The 16800-nt window shown below is 44.6% G+C and overlaps 2 protein-coding genes across 14 annotated transcripts in view; both read left to right on the forward strand.

The window, feature by feature from the left end:
• Positions 1-5765, forward strand: part of TRAF5 (TNF receptor associated factor 5) — a 25121-nt gene extending 19356 nt beyond the window's left edge. For all 13 annotated transcript variants that reach the window (XM_055725590.1, XM_055725596.1, XM_055725595.1 and 10 more), the window contains 2 exons: positions 526-4716; positions 5690-5765. In XM_055725590.1, the coding sequence (XP_055581565.1) occupies positions 526-1103 (578 nt within the window). In that variant the 3' untranslated portion in view covers positions 1104-4716; positions 5690-5765. The remainder of the gene's footprint in view (positions 1-525; positions 4717-5689) is intronic.
• LOC102053183 (ADP-ribosylation factor-like protein 6-interacting protein 4) lies at positions 5312-12255 on the forward strand. The gene is made up of 6 exons (XM_055725603.1): positions 5312-5761; positions 5985-6119; positions 9113-9165; positions 9783-9866; positions 10103-10195; positions 11695-12255. Exons 1-6 carry the CDS (start codon positions 5668-5670, stop codon positions 11743-11745), a joined length of 510 nt encoding a protein of 169 aa, XP_055581578.1. The 5' UTR covers positions 5312-5667; the 3' UTR covers positions 11746-12255.
• The last annotated feature ends 4545 nt before the right edge of the window (positions 12256-16800 follow it).

Consider the following 16800-nt stretch of genomic DNA (forward strand, 5'->3'; position numbering starts at 1 on the left):
GTTCTTTTCTGCATGGGTGTGGGGTTTTTGCTGGTTTACTGGTAGCCAAGTAGAGGCTCTGGTGCTAGAGTCTGTCATTGCAGCTCTTCACTAGAAAGGCCTTTCTTCTTGCTTTTTAAGACCAAACCATGGTGATGTGTGGTGCATCCTTCCCCTGCTCCACAATCTCTCCTGGATTCCTGTGGCACTGCGGGGCCAGAGAACTGGCCTTGGTCAGGCCAGTGCATTGTGATGGAGGCAGTGGTACTATCCATAGTCAGGCACTAAAGCTGATTTGTAGTTACCAGTTTTCCTTATTCAACTACCAGCTGCGATTACAATTTTAAAAAGTTAACAGCTGTAGTAACACTAGTTCACAGTCTGTACTCAGGCTTGAGCAGTTCAGTTTTTGCCAGCTGGAGTCTGGTTGCTCTTCGTATCCAGCACCCTGACAGTTTTATTTTACCAAATGTTTCTCTCCCCTTCTCCCCCCCTCCCTTCCCTTTTTTCTGTTTTCTCCTCTCCCCCTGCCCCGACCTCCCCCAGTTGTTTTGGAAGGTCAGTCCAGCAAGCACGATCGCCAGATCAATATTCACAAAGCACAGCTCAACAAAAATGAAGAACGATTTAAGCTTTTGGAAGGCACGTGCTACAACGGGAAATTAATCTGGAAAATCATGGACTACAAGATGAAGAAGAAAGAAGCAGTGGAAGGCCGTGTCCTCTCCATATTCAGCCAGCCCTTTTACACCAGCCGCTGTGGGTACAGGTTGTGTGCGAGAGCCTACCTGAATGGGGACGGCTCAGGAAAGGGGACGCACGTGTCTCTCTACTTCGTCGTGATGAGGGGGGAGTTTGACTCGCTGCTGCTGTGGCCTTTCAAGCAAAAAGTTACACTTATGCTTTTGGACCAAAGTGGGAAAAAAAATCACATTGTGGAAGTCTTTAGAGCTGACCCTAATAGCAGCAGTTTCAAAAGGCCAGACGGAGAAATGAATATTGCCTCCGGATGTCCACGCTTCGTGCCGCACACGGTCCTGGAGAACACCAAAAACACCTACATCAGAGATGACACTCTGTTTTTGAAAGTGGTCGTGGATTTAACCGATCTGGAGGAATTGTGAAAAGCGTGCCCGATCAGTGTGACTGCTTTAACTGTTAAGAAATGCTTTCTTGGTGACTACCAGCCATGCAATAGTGAATTGCCACTAGTCAATGCTACCGATTATGTTTTGAGGCTTTTGGACTGCATAACAGATAACGAATTGCCAAAGCATCAGCCTTTCCTTTTTTAACGTTTTTTCGAGACTGCGTTTTTAAGGCAGCTGTAAGTCCAGATTGATGTGAACATGCATTTGATCCAGACTTGGCTCAGCCCAGGCTGGGGGAATGCGTGACTCCCATCACCAGACTGGCATTCAGAGACAAAACTCCTCCAGTAAGCCCCATGGAGCCCAAGCAGGCCTGTGGGCTCCCGTCCCTCACACAGAACTGAAGCCATGCCTAAGCGTGAAAGTCCATTTCGCCTGCCTGAAATGGAAACATTTCAAATTAGCACATTTGAACCAATGTATCTTGATCCCTCTATCTCCTGGGTTTTCAAAGCAGGGAGAATGGCTTCAGTTAGGCAGGGAAAACATTTATGTGGGATCTTGCATCTTGGTTTGGTTTGGTTTAATTGTTTTTTTCCAAAAAGCCCAGAGGAAGATGGCAATGCCTCTTCCTTTTCTAGCCTGGTATTTCAGCTGTATAGAATACCCCAGTTGACAATAGCTTTGTTATGTCCTTTCCGTTCCTGCCTAGTGCCTTGGGACTGATGTCCATTGGTGGTAAACATCCACAGTCCCCATCTGAAGTTAAAAGAAGCCTTCTCACCTCTCAGGACATGGCCAGAAGCGGGGCACTCGGCCAGCCTGCCAGCCCTTGGCTGCGCTGCTGGAAGAAGAGGGGCAAAACTCCTGTACTTTCGCTCTCACATCTGTGCAAAAGAGATGGTTTCTGGCCTACCAGCTCTACAAAAGGCAAGAAGAGCTTTGGATATCTGCCTAGGAAAAAGCCCATGTAACGTGCACTGTTTCCCTCTGCTAGAAATTTGGATGTTTGGGAAAGAAGGGGGGGAAATGGATTAGGGAGCGCGGTTCTCAGAGGTAGTGCAGCTCTAGTGTTTGTTAAAGGGTGAGACAGCTGCCGAGTAACAACTTCTGACTGAAGTGTGTCTGAAGACCTTTATTTTTATTTCAAGTTCCTTCCATACTGCAAGGGAATGTGTGCATTCTATGGAGTTTATTGGAGACACGCTAAAACCACCAAGATCAGGCACTGAGGATCAAGTGACAAAGAATACACGTGCCTTTTTAAAGCCTTTTGGGTGCCTGTAAGAGGGATGTACTTTTGCACACTCAGTCATTTTGTTATTACAAGTGACAGAATTTTGTGTCTCATCTCTCACAGATCAGGTAGCGTAACACCACAGGGTTATCCATTGCTCCTGCAGTTCACTGGCAGAGCAAACCCAGAGCTTGTAAAGAGACAGCAAGAAATCAAGCTGGGTTTAGAGTAAGAGTAAACTAGGCAGGATAAAAATCAAAACGGGGCACAGACTGCAAGGTATAAGGCAGAAAATTCGAGAGGGCAAATGTGGCAAAACCAAAAATGCCCTTTGATATCAACTAAAATAATACAATTTGGGGATTGATACTAAGGCAAAGGCAAAATCCGGTGTTTTGGATCTGCAATCTCATTGCTAGTCACTTACTTTGCCACACAGTTTATGGGATGTAATTCAGACACAAATATTTTCAAATTCAGGGGTGGAGGGGAAGAGACCTTAGTTATCTGTACCTCGTGGGAGGTTAGCAAATCTGAAATCTTTGGTTTGATTTAGATGTCCTTTTTGTTGTATGATCAGGACGTACTGGGCCTCTGTAGGGGCTTTGCATGTTCCCAGGGACAGATGGTGAGGAATGGTTTTTATTCTCTTGTAAGGCTGTGGCTGACTTTAAGAGTCATTTTGGCTGTACAACAGAGAGAATTAGGCCTTGCGTCCCTAATGCTTCACTACAGAAAGAGCAAGCTTTGTGTGAAAATGGTGTGGCATTCTAGGATGTCAATCCTGAGCCTCAGACGTGGACTTCATGTTGATGATTACTTTAATATTTGTCACGTAACCTTCAAAGTGGCACAACTTGCATAGTAACCACTAATAACTGACGGAAACGTACCAACCGTGTTTCATGGGACTCTCCAGTATGTTAAGTATAAAATACAGAAAGCGATAAAGAGCTTGAACAATCAAGGGAGAAAAGACAGAAAGGATGCGGTCTGTATCCTGGCAAATTCCCAGCCCTCTCTGCCTCCACCATCCCAAGTATAAAATGGGGATAATAATACTTGCAGAAGCGTTAGGGCTGTTCAAATGTTTGTGAAGAATTTTGAGCATGAAAAGAGCTAAGTATTATTAAAGCTCCATTTCTAATTGTCAAGAGTAGGTGATGGCATAGTGATGTGGATAAGTGTTTAGTGTGTTCCTGGCCAGATTTTGAAAGCATGTTCAGTTTTAGCCCATCCGTACTGCAGTCTCTACCTACCAGTTGGGTTTAGGTTTTCGCCATGAATAATATTCTTTTTAAAATTTTGAAGCACAAATGATTCATCCTGGGTGACGGAAACATCCCTTTTGAAATACTGCCTGTTTTATAAAGAATTAGTTGTGAAAATTAATTTTTTTAAAGACAATCTTCTTTAAATTGGTTCTTTTTATCACAACAATTGAGAGATTTATGTTAAAATTTTCAGCAATTTTTACTACTTGTAAACAGGATTTAAAATTTTATCCCATTCCTGATAAAGAAAAAAATGTTGTATAGCATGAATTGTCGGGAAGAATTTTGATGTTGCATGAAAAACACCAAAAAACTTTTCAATAATATTGTATGGGGTAAGTAACCAAAAGAGCTTAGGATATTTCTACATCAGCATACAGTATGTTTCTAACATATTTATTGACAGTTTATAGTTGTTTGAATATATCTTACTACAATACAGGTGTTTTTCTAGCCAGATGTCATCACTGCATATGTAAACTAATCTAAGAATAAATAATTTTATCATTCTCCTGGAGGGTGGCATATATTCCTTTTGGCTGGATTTAAGCAGGCTTTTTAGAAGGATGTGGAGTACCAGGGCTTTGTTTACATCCAAAAAAAACCCCCAACGCTGCTTTAGATTAAGAATGGATGTGCTTCACAGATATTTTGGTTTATACTTGACGATCATAAAGCAGCTGCACATAGAGGTTCAGAAGACTGTGAGCTAAGCTAGATCAGACGAAGATCCACGAGGTCTGCGGATCCATTGGAATCCAAACGGGATGTTCTTTGTGTGGAGCACAAGTTTGGGGCTGAGGGTGGATTTGTTTCAGGTTTGGGCCGGTAACAGCTAAAAGGAATTGCTCCAGCGTCCCGTGATGGCTTCATGCTTGAACACGGCACTTTAAACGTGGGAATGGAAAACTCGGGGGGTTAGGCCTGCCTCGCTGGAAAGCAGCCCGGAAGAACGCTGGCACCGGACCCCCGTGTCCCGGGGGAGCCCCGGCCGGCGCTCGGTGCCGGGATGCCCCAGGCCCCACGCCCGGCACTGGGGAGCGGGGCGGGCAGCCCCCGGCTGCGGCGGGAGCCGGCTCCGCGGCAGGGCCGGGCCGGCCGGCGCACCGGGAGCGGAGCCGTGCGGAGGGGCCGCGTACGGGTGCGCAGCGAGGGGCTGGCGGGGGCGGCGGGGAGGGGGGGCGGCTGTGGCGTCCTCGCCGCCCCCGCAGGGGGACGGGGCTTCCGTGGGAGCGGGGCTGCAGCCCCAGAGGGCCAGTGGTGGGGCCGGGCGGCCAGGCCGCGGGGAGCAGAGGCCGGCGCTGGCCAGGCGGGGCGGGGGACGCCCTGCGCGCCCCGGGGAGCAGCCGCCAGCCGGCGGTGGCACAGCCCGCCGCTCCCCGCGGGGCACGGCGCAGCGCAGGCCCGGCTCGGAGCGGCAGGGCTCGCTCGCCGTGCGGGTCAGGCGGGAGCCCCGGCGCGGCTGCGTGCGGGCTCGCTCCCCCCGCAGCGGGCGGCGGGGCCCCCTCGCCCCAGGGGCCCACCCGTGCGCGGCGGAGGCCGAGGGCAGCGACCACGCGGCAGCCCACGGCCGCGCAGGCACCGCCCGCCCCGCACGGGAAGCGGCGCCCGGGCCGCGGCAGCACTTCCGGGGCGCCAGGCGGGGCCCGGGCCGCCCCTCGGTCAGCGCGGCGGCGGGGCGGCGGCGGCTCCCGGAGCGGGTCGGGCCGGGGATCTGGCGGTGCGGTGCGGGAAGCGGCGGCGCGGCCGTAGGCGCCCGCCCGTGTGCCGGCCGGCGGGGTGTCCGCCCGGGCCGCCGCTGTGCGGCCGGCAGCGGGGGGTGGGCGTTCGGGCCCCGCAGCGCGGCTGCTGCGGCCGCAATAGCGCTGCCGCGGGGCTGAGGCCGCGCTGTCGGAGGTGGCGGGGGACCGGGGCTCCGGCGTCCCGTTCCCGTGCGGGAGGCTGGGAGCCTGAACGTGCCCTCGCCGTGGCCCGGTGGGGGCGCTGGGGCTGCCCCTGGGAACGCTCGCCGGTTTCCTCTGTGCCTGCACTGCGCTCTTGTTGGGCTTTTTCCCCTCGGAAAGTCTTCTGGAAGCGATGTTGTTGAATGTACTGTTGTCTCTCACTAGGTATGGATGGCACAAAGGACGAGAGAAGTAGGGCGCTCTGTGCAACTTCACAGGAAGGGCTGAAAGGCCAAGGTAAGCACTGCTCGCACCGCTGGTGTCCTTTATGTCCGTGACCATGCCTGACCCTGATAGTGAGCGTTGTCACTTGCTCATGGACCATGGCACACTGGAAAGAGGGGAAAAAATATAATCAACCCCTCAAAATAGGGGTTCCTTGTGTTTAAATTCTGTAGAGTCGCTTTCGTAGACCGTAGCTACTAGCATGCTCGTCACTGTTGCCTTGTGTTATCTTAAGGAAAAGAAAAAAGGAAACGAAAACGCAGTAGAAGCAGATCATCATCCATCTCATCCACATCGTCTTCTAGCACTACATCCACTTCTTCCTCCTCATCGCGTTCATCATCAAGATCGTCATCTTCAAGTAGCAGAGGTAAGTTACCTCCATGCATACACATGACGTTTGCAGTTTTGATAGCACTGCTGGAAGCATTTAAAATTTATTTTAAATGTGGCTGAGCCACCACAGAGTGACAGCGCGGAATACCAGTGCTGCATGCTCGGAGTGTTTCTCTCACAACCCTCTCCTATTGCTGTGCTAAGGTACCTCTTCACATACGCTGTGCAGTGTTCTTCCGTTAATTTAAATATTTTTAAAATCGAAACTGCTATTCAAAGAAATTTTGTAACAATATGTCGTATATATTTAGAACTCTATATTCATTATACTTTCAAAAGACAGATCATTTCTACTTCAGCTGTTTATCTAGAGCAGAGTTGGGGTTTTTGATTCAGTCTAGTTTTGGTCTTAACATGTCAAGCATTTAACTTTGAGGACTCGGGTGAAGTTTATTAATACCGATAACCAAGTTCTATGGCAAAACATATGGAAGCATTACAGGATTAAGACTTTACATACTTAGCTGCTGTTTAGAGTACTTGGGGTAGATGCTGTCTGGGAGTAAGCGCACTCTTTTTCTGTGGATATAACTTGTGATGTTGAGGGGAATGTATTCGTGATATAATATCAGGACTGCATTGTTTTGATACTCTGTATCAAACTATTTGGTATCACTGCAGGTAAAGTGCCCAAATTGCTCTTTTTTAATAAAATGTGTATTTTATCCTTTTTTACTATGATTGGGAAGAACTCTGGTATGAACTAGAGTTCTCCTGATGAGAAGTCCAATATCAGGATTGGCTGAAACTTCACCATCTGGTGCAGGACCTCTATTTGTGACTGCATTCCACAGTTTAACAAAGATGTAGTTCTGCCTCTCTTGAAGCAGGTTTACATCTGTATGGAAATACTACTTGTTCTCATACTTCAGTGTCTTGGTTCAATGTATCTGACATAAATAAATTCTGAAGATACTCAGGTCTATGAATTTGTACATTTGATGGGGGAAGGTCATCTTTTCTTCTTGAATGAATTTTATCCCCTGTGATACACTCTAAAACTTCTAAAAAGAATTAAAATGTCATATCAGACACTGACTGTGCGAACATGCTTGGCATGTTCTCTGGCTCATCTTTTGGACGGATGGCAAGAAACGTGTATCTGAGGAAAAAAAATCATTCTGAATTAGGCTGAAGTTGTCAGTCTGCATGCTTAGAGATTTGCTAAAGTTTACAACTAAAATTTCCTTAAGTTTTCACATTCACAGTGGAGAGAAGACAGTCTAGCAAAAATGTCCTACAAGGGCACGTTTAAACCATGTTTTATTCCATCTAGACAAGAAAAGACACGAGATAATTGAGCTAAGATATATAGGTGTAGGTAGTTGCCTCTAAGGAGAGGGAGTGAAAAATCTTTCTGTAACTTTCAGAGCAGGGAAAATGACCTTAGTTTGCAATATGAGGGATTTGAATTAGAAAATACATCCTAGCAGCAGAACAGTGGAATAGGTTGCCTAACCTGCAATTTAAGACCTTGAATGACAGAGGTTTGCCCCAGTCTTACAGGTCAGGTATAGCAGGAGTGGAGTTTTAACTTTCCTTGGGAAAGTGGAGATTTCTTCTGGCATTTTTTTATCTGTGTTTCTCTTTTCTTATTTAGCGAGCTTGACTGTAACTCTGATTGTTAGGCACTGGGTAGTGGCTGGGAAAACCAAGAGGAGAGTGAGAGAAACTGTCCTGCTTCTTGAGGTGTATGCCCCACCTGCCTTTCCCAACTTTGCCGGTAACATAGGTTATATGGAAAATGGAGTTAACTTCAATGCAGAAAGGACACAATTTGCTGTGGAAAAAGAGACATCGGGGATATAGAAACTGGGAATGCAGCTTGTTAGGTGGAGCTGGGGAGAGGGTTCCCCTCAGACAGGAGACAAGCAGGCTAGTTAGTGCTAGAACTAGGGAGGTAGGGTGGCTGAATATGAAACACCTATTGAGGAGGCCAGATGGTGAGGGGTGGCGACTCAGAAAGAGTGAACAGGAGGAAAAGATGGCCTAGCTTAGCCTAGGGAGTCAACAATTCAGTGCAGAAGTCCAGAGAACTTTAGGGTTTGTGGTCATGGGAACCATAGCTGGGATGGTGGGAAGTAAATACCGAGTCTGGAGGAGATGGGGGCAAAGGGGTAAAACTGGGCAAGTGTTCACCATAGTGTACTGATTTTCAGTCTGGAAGGAAACCTGGTGTTCTTGAATGTTTGAGCTTGTGCTGCATTTGTCATTAGGAGGCCAAAAGAAGATTGCTTGGGTAGCTTTACCTTAGGCTTCTCTAACTTTTAAGTCTGGCTGGGCTCTCCTGATCCTAGGATGTTATCTTTTGCTTGTAAAGAAACTGCAGAGCTAATAGCTTGAAGGCAGTCTGTTGGGAGACTAGTAAGCTCTTCCAGTATTTTACGTTTACAGTCCTGTAGTCAGAGCTGGTGCTTCAAAATTGACTTCCTCACATACCAGCCATGGTGTAATCTTTAAAATCTTTGATTGACTTACAGAACTTGTGGGTTTCTGCTTTACAAAATTTACTTAAGACCTTGGAATTGGAAGGTGAAGTGCAAGTACGAGAAGTTTTTCATTTGCCTTGAACAGTGACGTTATTTTCAGTGGTTTGTCAGCCCAAACAGTACTTTTTGTTGCCTCCTTTGAGAGTTCGGCTACTAAAGAGATACTTGCAATCTGTTGAGCATGGCTGCAGAAAGTAGAGGTATTATATTAATACACTGGTATAAGTAATCACCGAGTAAATCAGGTATTTTCAGTTTCCGTGTTAGACCAGTAAGAGGCAGTAAGTTAATGTGTTGCTTTTCTCAGGGTTAGTTTCAACAAGCGTTAATATATATGGCTAAATCAAAGCATTTTCTTCTTACATTTTACATTTCTGTATGCCTTGTCTGTAAAAACAAATGCCTTTTTCAGAATGCTAAACTTAAAGGGTTTGAATTTGATTTGTTTTGGATTATTACTTTTTTATTATTATTTTAGATTCTCCTAAGTCTAAATCAAAGAAAAAGAAAAAAGAAAAACACAACAAAAAGGTAAACATTTACAAAGAGAAATAAATAGTTAACAAACAGAAAATAGTTCTTCATATTTTGATAACCTTAAATGTCATGTAAAATGTAATGCTTTTGTCTGTGACTGTGTAATCTGAATCATGCTTCTAGGGTTGCAGTAGGTGAACTGATGGGTTCAGTTGACTGCATACTAAAGGAGAAATACTGTAAAGGTTCCTTTTGCCAACCATTGCTGGTCCAGCTAGAGTTTAGCTAGTCTCTGAAGAAAAGAGAAGTGGGGAATCTTGGTAACTTTATAGAATTTGTCAGAAGAAATAATTTATAGTCAGTGAGAGAGCAGTAGATTCTTGCTATTGTAATTTTTCTTTTTCATTTTATTAGGACCTTCTGTTCAGTGATTTTATATATTGGGATTACATTATAAGAGAGAGAACAGGGGATCAGACCATTTCTGTTTTTCAAAATCTCAAGCGTTGCTAACCCTGCTAGCATTACTGTGTAGTTCAGCTAGTACCTGTTCAGCAGTGGTGGGGGGAAGCAGTAGTGGCTGGCTTGAGTAGCCAAGACATTGACAGCTACTTGTGCATTTCCTGTTTTTTGCCCTTGTGAGTCTGTAAGCATATGTCTTATACCTGTAGAAAAGGAAAAAGGCCAACAAAATGAAGAAAAAGAAAGAAAAGAAGAAAAAGAGAGAGAAAACAGGACCTGTCCAGCTTTCCAAGGTATACTTGTGTGAGTCTGAAGTCCTGTTACATTTCTCATGTAAGCACTGAATCTGTCCTGTCATAAACATACATCATAAAAAACAAAAATGTTTGGTCATCAGGAGAAACCTATCTCTATTGTTTTGAACAGTTAGGAAGTATAAAAGATTATTGTCTGTAATTTTATTTAAGATTTGCAACGTGACAAAATAAAGCAAAACTTACGTCTTTCTAATGTGTGATCTCATTTTTAGTTCTTTAAAAACAAAAAGAAAAATGAAAACTACAGCATGATAACTGGAAAGAAAATTAAGATGCGAATAAAGAAGACTAAGAAGGATATAGAGGTAAGAGTTGAAGTAGCCTATGTATCCCTAAGGGAAAATACTGTATCTTTTAATATTTTTCTAATGGTAGTCTTTTGTAGAAGAGTAGATCTTACAGTTAGGAGTTGTAAATTGACCATAGCTTTTAACGTGGCTATGATGCCATCTAAGAAATTTTAATTCATTCTTTTGGCAGGATTTACATCGTAAGTGGGCTTGGAATACTCAGGCATGAGTAGATAAACCAAAGGATGCTTATGGAGGTTCTTAGGATTTCATTCTGTAACATTTAGCTGATTTGTGGCTTTCTCTGTTGATTTAATTTGCACTGGTTTTAATTGTCTTCATCATCTTCCAGTCTCTTGTTATCAGTTGTGGTAACTGCTGCTTTGCTGTGTTTTTCTAATGCATGTGAGACTAGCCATCATTTAGAGAGGAATTAAAAAAAAGGCAATAGTCGTATTAGGACCACATGCTTGTGCATTCTTTCAAAGCAGTCAAATGTTTTTGCTGAGATACCCAAGGAAATAGATATTACAAATAGCATATTGTGCTATTGCTGTGGGTGTTTGGACTCGGCCCTTAAATAATATGTTCACTCTTATCAGCAGTTTCCACACCTTAGAGTGATCTGCAGAGGGCTTCTGTACTACTCAATGTGTGTTAAAAGCGTTACTTTGCTGAGTTACCCAGTTTGGCAGGTTCTGATTCAGCCATAACACTTCATTCTATAGCTACCAAAGCAGACCTGAGCATTCCAAGTTAAATTTGATCAAAAATACATTACCTTCTTTGTGTGGCACTGAAGTTTGTGTTAAATTATGCTGAACGCTTGCTAGCTTTATCCCCGTAACCTGCTTGTTACAATATTTGATGTCAGATATTTGATGTTGGTCCTGTTTTGATTGGCATCTGTGGTGACGAACATGCTGAATTGAACAACATCCAGTCTTTACAATATTGTAAGATTCAATAATTGTTCTATAAATTGTGATTTTGAAAAACACTGGAAATAAATTTTATGACTGGGCGATATCTTCTGTAAAGAGAGAATCTAAATTCACGGTTCCCTCTCTGTCATGCTGCAAGCTGCTGTTTACACATAGAAAAAATACTTACCAAAGCACAAGCCTTCCTGTGTGTACAGTGAAAGCTGCCTCAGACACCAGAGAATTGCATCTGTTCTGCTTGTGAGTTCCCTCCTGAGCAGGCTGTGAGCTACATGTTGGCAACGCAGTAGAGCCTCCACAGGGAGCCACTTAGAAAATGTATCATGAAATAGTACAGTGACAGTGACAGCTTGTCACCCGTAGCATCTCTCCTGAGTAGCCATTGTCTTGCACTTCCTCCAGGTACTCAACACTTTACTGGTAGCTAGTCTTAGCCAGCCCTTTGAATGTGGTGATGCTTGCTGTGCAGCGTGCCGAGCTGTGAAAGCCCCATGGAAAGGAGGGTTATGCAGCCTTGGTCTGCTGAGTACAGGTCTGTTAAACCGCTACCTCTGCTTTTCCGCTCTACAGAGAGACCGGAACCGCGCAGAACTCCTTGAATTTCTGAATTCTGCCTTATAATGGGAGGAGTGCTGACCAAGGACTTGTAAATGTACCAAGCCAACAATCATGCCTAGCAAAATGCTGAAGGGAAACTCAGGGAAAAGGACGCCAAGTTTGACAAGACCAGACTCCCCTGCTGAGAAGATAATCGGGATGTCCTTTTTTAATGGCAAAATGAAGAGAAACTGATAACTTGTTCCATGTCCTCCTATTGAGATCCTAAGGTAATAGCCAGGCTGTGGTGTTTTAGAAGAGCCCAAGTGTGTCATTGCCAATTATAAGAAATGACACGCTGAAGTCCAATAATGTAATTTCTATCTCAACTGCATGCAGAATGCACTCTTAATTTCAAATGTCTGAATGTTTCTAGTCGTTTAAGCAAAGCAGAGTATTTGTAAATGTCTATTTGAAAGATGAGGCATTTCTATATGTATAGTTTTTTCCGGTAGTGGTTTTACTTGTCCTAAAGAGCAAGTTGGCCTTTGTAAATAGAACATGCTTTTACATAAATGATTTTTTGATGGCTCATTCACCAGTGCATTGTTTTCTTTCAGAGTTTGAGATGTGATCTTTCTCTGGACAGTTTATTGCTCTCTTTCTCGCTAGAAAGTGTAATAGTGAAATACTCTAGAGCAATAATTATTTTTATCCTAAAATAGAAGCAGGAAAACTCTATGGGTTTGTTTGTTTATCTGGATCAGCTGTTCAAAGCCAGCTCACATAGTGTACCCCCAACATCTGGAATTGCACTTCCTAGACCTAAAATCTCTGGAGTTCTGGCCTGCCTTTCTGATCCTGTGAGCTGTGTATCAAACCTTCCTCCATCTGCGGTGTGGCAAGACACGTACTGCAGATCTTAGTCTAAGGGAAAGAGAAAGAGCCGTAGGAATGATGCCAAGGCAGGCAGTGACAGTGACCCTCCAGGTGTGTTGACAGTCCACTGTGAGATGAGACAGGTCTGAATATGTGCTGGACATGTGTGGGGAGTGTTAGGCATGGCAATTTGCTCAGTGCTTGCTCTGTTGCAGAGCCTTGACTTCTGATTACCCAGCAGGCCACTGATGGGGGAATTCCACTTTAATCCCTTGTGTAGCAAGTGCTGCTCAGGAACCACAGTTTAGAAATACCTGAAAAAAGGAGTCAAGGGTAGCTGACTTTGTCAAGAATATCAGGTGTACAGTGGTCACTGTGTGGGGAGCTCATTAAAGAGCAAACAAATGGAAAACTGTTGTAGAGGAATGAAGCTGGGTTAATTAACATTGATAAAATACAGCTGTGGGCTGGCTTCAGGGGCGGTGGGTTTGCTGATGTAGATAAGGTGCAGCTGTGGCTGGTTCTGTTAAGTGGTTGGGCAGCTAGTGAAGAGGGAGCAGCCAAAGACGAGAGAGGTGGAAGAAGCAGAGAGGAGAGAAAGTGTGTCCTGCATGAGGAGAGGCTAGGAGAAGGCAGCAGAGGGACTGGCATGAAGGGTATGTTGGTATGTGATGGTAAAAGACCTTGTTGCAGCTTGATAGTTTGGAGAGTGCAGCGACACTTTGTGTCTGCTGTGGTGTTTTAAGTAGCTCTGAAGATTTGCACCATTTCTCAAGGGATAATTTTAAAACTGTTTTGATGTGTGAAACCTGAAGATGCTAGAATCCTGCATTTCCCTATTTTTATTTTTTTTTTGGTTGTGAAACATTTTGCAATTGTTGCAGAGATGTAACTCTTTAGAGACTCAAGCCCTGATCTGGCAGAGCAACTCCTTACATCCTGATCAACATAAACCCTGAAAACACATAGGTAAGAACTAGAGTTTCTTGGACTTTTAACCTGCTGATGGAAGCGTTTTGTTTTGGGTTTGTTTTTTGGGGTTTTTTTTGGTTCTGAACTGTCAGTAGGGGAAAAAAACAAACAAAAAACCTTCTCTGTTTTTGTTTTGTTTTTTCTTTTTTTTTTTTTTTTTTTTTTTTTCATAGGGATTATGCTTCGATTTATGCTACTTTGGTATCTTCTAGCTAGCAGTGTCGAAGCATCTTGCCCAGATAAGCAGCTTTTATCTCTGGACTTCTTTTAACAAGGTTAATTCCAAACACATTCTTAGAAGACACTAACATCCTTGCCATTCCCTAGGTTATATTTTATGTAAAGATTGTATCATTCCCTGAAAATCTGGTGGGGGGCAGGGAGTTGAGATTTGGAAGCTAGAAAGCAAATAGCAATGGGAGACCCAGAGATTGTACTTGTAAAGAGCTGCATTGGTTGGAAGGTTCAGACTTTATTGAAATAATCAGCTTTTTGCTGCCTTATTCAAGACTGGTCAAGATCATAAGAACTCCTTCAGTGTTCCATGCTAGTATGGAAAAGGCAGAGGACCTTTAGTAATATGTGGTCTGTTCGTCTTTCAGCGTTTTGGTAGGTGCCAGCTCTGACTGTACAAAAATGAGTCAGACCACTGTTTTTTAAAAAAAAACCAAAACAAAACATTTTTTTTGCTGTTTCAGGACAGAGGAATTTTTCCCATTTGGTTTTGACATGCTGGATATGCTTTGGTGATGCTTGAAAGTATTTCTGTGCCAGCATTTACTTCTAAGCTATCTCTTCTTTTAAAAAGCCAAGCTGCTACAGTTCTGTGGCAGTGACTCAGTTTTATTCTGTCCTGCCCAGTCACTTGTAAGTGCTGTCTGAAACTTCCCAGCATTTGCTGCGTTTATAAGCCTTTTCTTTCCAACCTATGTCCGTGTAGTTTCTCCAGGTTTCTAAAGAGGTTTGAGTTCATGTGGCATCCTTCCCTTCCCCATCTTTCCCCACAAGCACGGAGGTCACATGCATCTGCTTGGGACTAAGGATCTTTGAGGCTGCTATTTGGAGCTGGTCAGCAGATTCCAGTCTCCCTAGTGAGCACAGGTCCATGCAGCCAGAATAATTGCCAATGCCTTGCCACCTCAGGAAAGAAGTTAATTTTGTTGACCTTTTCACTAAAGCATAGCTTCTTAGTACTGCTTCAGATTAATGATGTGGCAGCTGAACCAGATGTGAAGGTTATGACAGTAAGGTAAGAGATGTGGAGGAATGTGATGAAATACAGATCGAGAAATTTGCACCAGTGAATGTGAAGCAGCGTGGGATGTCGACCTGATATGCAAATGGCTGGTAGAGAGCCTTGCTACCAGGTCTTGAAAAAGCGCATATCATGGGGGAAGATGAAGGCTGGAACAATAGAACAGTCAAAAAGGTGTGAGGCAGGGATGGAGGGAGACTGCTGCTGTCAAGTCATGGAGTGGAACAGAGATCAAGTAATAAGGAAGGGGCTGCAGAACCTTACCTGGCTGGACAAGTTGAGATTGTTGCTGAAATGCTTAATAGTAGAAGTGTTTCAGATGTAAAGTCTACTTTTGTGTGTGTGTGTGTGACAGTCTTCCCTGTCACACCCACTTTCTTTGTCCCTGCAGTTTTTCATTCTGAGAATCATGCAGAACTGTCGATTTTTTTTTAAACAGAATTCCAGCAACAGAACTCACTAGGGTGGGAAGGAGGGGAATGGTGTGTTCTCTGAGCTGCTGCCACCATGCTTATCCTCCTTGGCACTGTTATTTCCAAGTATTCTACCCCAGTTACAAAATGTTGTGCCACAGGCAGCAGAATTGGTAAGACTTGGTCCCTTGAAATTTGTGCCTGTTGCTCTTTAAGCCCTTGCTACCACACTAGTCCTGCCTCCTGGCTGTGTGCTGTACTTAGGCAGGCATAAACGTAAAATGCCTGTGTAGTTTTCATTGGGCCTATGGTGGAAGCTGCTCATTTGGACCTCCTGGATCTTGTGAGTGATTGTCCTGAAGCAGGAGAGGAACCACATATTCTAAAGATCTCTCCACAATTGATACAACTGGTGGTGGTCCCAAAAATTACTGGAAGGGCATGAAGCACAGTTACATAAGTTTGTTGTCTTACACAGGGAAAACAGGCAAAAACCCAAACATGAAAGTATGGGTGATGCAAGTAGTTAAATGATTCAGCCAGTTCACATAGGCAGTGCAATTCTTTGTTACTCATTTGCTTTATAATTTGCCTGAACTTGACTCCTTTGCCCATGCAAAAATGTACAAGAGATCAAGATGAGAAAATACTATAAATACCACTTTATCTTGGAAGTACTTGCTTCCATTGAGCTAAGATGTTATCATCCTGCAGTGCTGAGCAGGGCCACGATTTTGATACTTGTTCAATATTTAGTGTGGTTAAACTTAGGCAAGTTGCGCTGTTCTTTGATGTACTTGGATGGTTTATGCTGCAGGAACTTATGACCTTCCCAGTCATCCCCTGCAGCAGGGAGAGCTGGCGTATGCAGAAGAGCAGAGGTCAGAGAGGCTGAAGCGACTTGCCCTGGGGTCGCCTGCTGAACGTGCCCGGGTGAGGCGCAGGTGGGGGCCCTGGCCACAGGATGGAGCTGCGAGATGCTCTGTTGGACATACTGGCCTTCACGGTGCGTGTTGAGAAACAAGTTTCCAAAGTTCTTGCTCAGCTCTCAAGGTTGGGAGCTCCACTCTCGTTTGGGCACTCCATGAAATGGCTGGATTTTAAGTGGTAGTGGGTTCTCCTGAAGGAGATGAGGTCCTGGGCACACCTCAAAATCCCCCAGTCTGCTACTTGGTTATATTTGAAGCTGTAGTGTGATAAGCTTTTGAGGAGCTGCCTCTTAAAATTATTGGCAAACACCCAGCCTTCCAGTTCCATTTCTGGACAAAATGAATCGTCAAAGTTACTGTCCAGTGCAGAGATCGTGATCTATTTGGCTGTTGTCAACAGGTATTTTTTTCCTGCCCGTTCAATTTCAGTCTTAAATTGTGAATAACCAGGAGTATGGAACACCTAGTGTTTTCTGAGGGAGGAGCAGGATGTGGTGCTGAGGTCTCTGAGGAAGCATGTTTTGAGCCTTTTCAGGCCGTGCGAAGAACATCATTAACGCCCAGTCTGGTAAGCGTACACAGAGGCACGCTCTTTCAGATGACAACTGTTGTGACACCAGCATGCTGTCCACTCGTGCCGTCTTCCAATACGGTGCTAAACACTACAGCTTACGCTGGTTGCGTTTATTTT

Source organism: Falco cherrug, chromosome 13 (assembly GCF_023634085.1).
Source record: "Falco cherrug isolate bFalChe1 chromosome 13, bFalChe1.pri, whole genome shotgun sequence".
NCBI classification, from domain to species: domain Eukaryota; kingdom Metazoa; phylum Chordata; class Aves; order Falconiformes; family Falconidae; genus Falco; species Falco cherrug.

Coding starts and splice junctions, on each gene's coding strand:
- LOC102053183 (XM_055725603.1), top strand. CDS start 5,668: ATGTACTGTTGTCTCTCACTAGGTATGGATGGCACAAAGGACGAGAGA. Junction 6,120..9,112: donor GTCATCTTCAAGTAGCAGAG/GTAAGTTACCTC, acceptor TTATTATTTTAG/ATTCTCCTAAGTCTAAATCA. Junction 9,867..10,102: donor GACCTGTCCAGCTTTCCAAG/GTATACTTGTGT, acceptor TCTCATTTTTAG/TTCTTTAAAAACAAAAAGAA.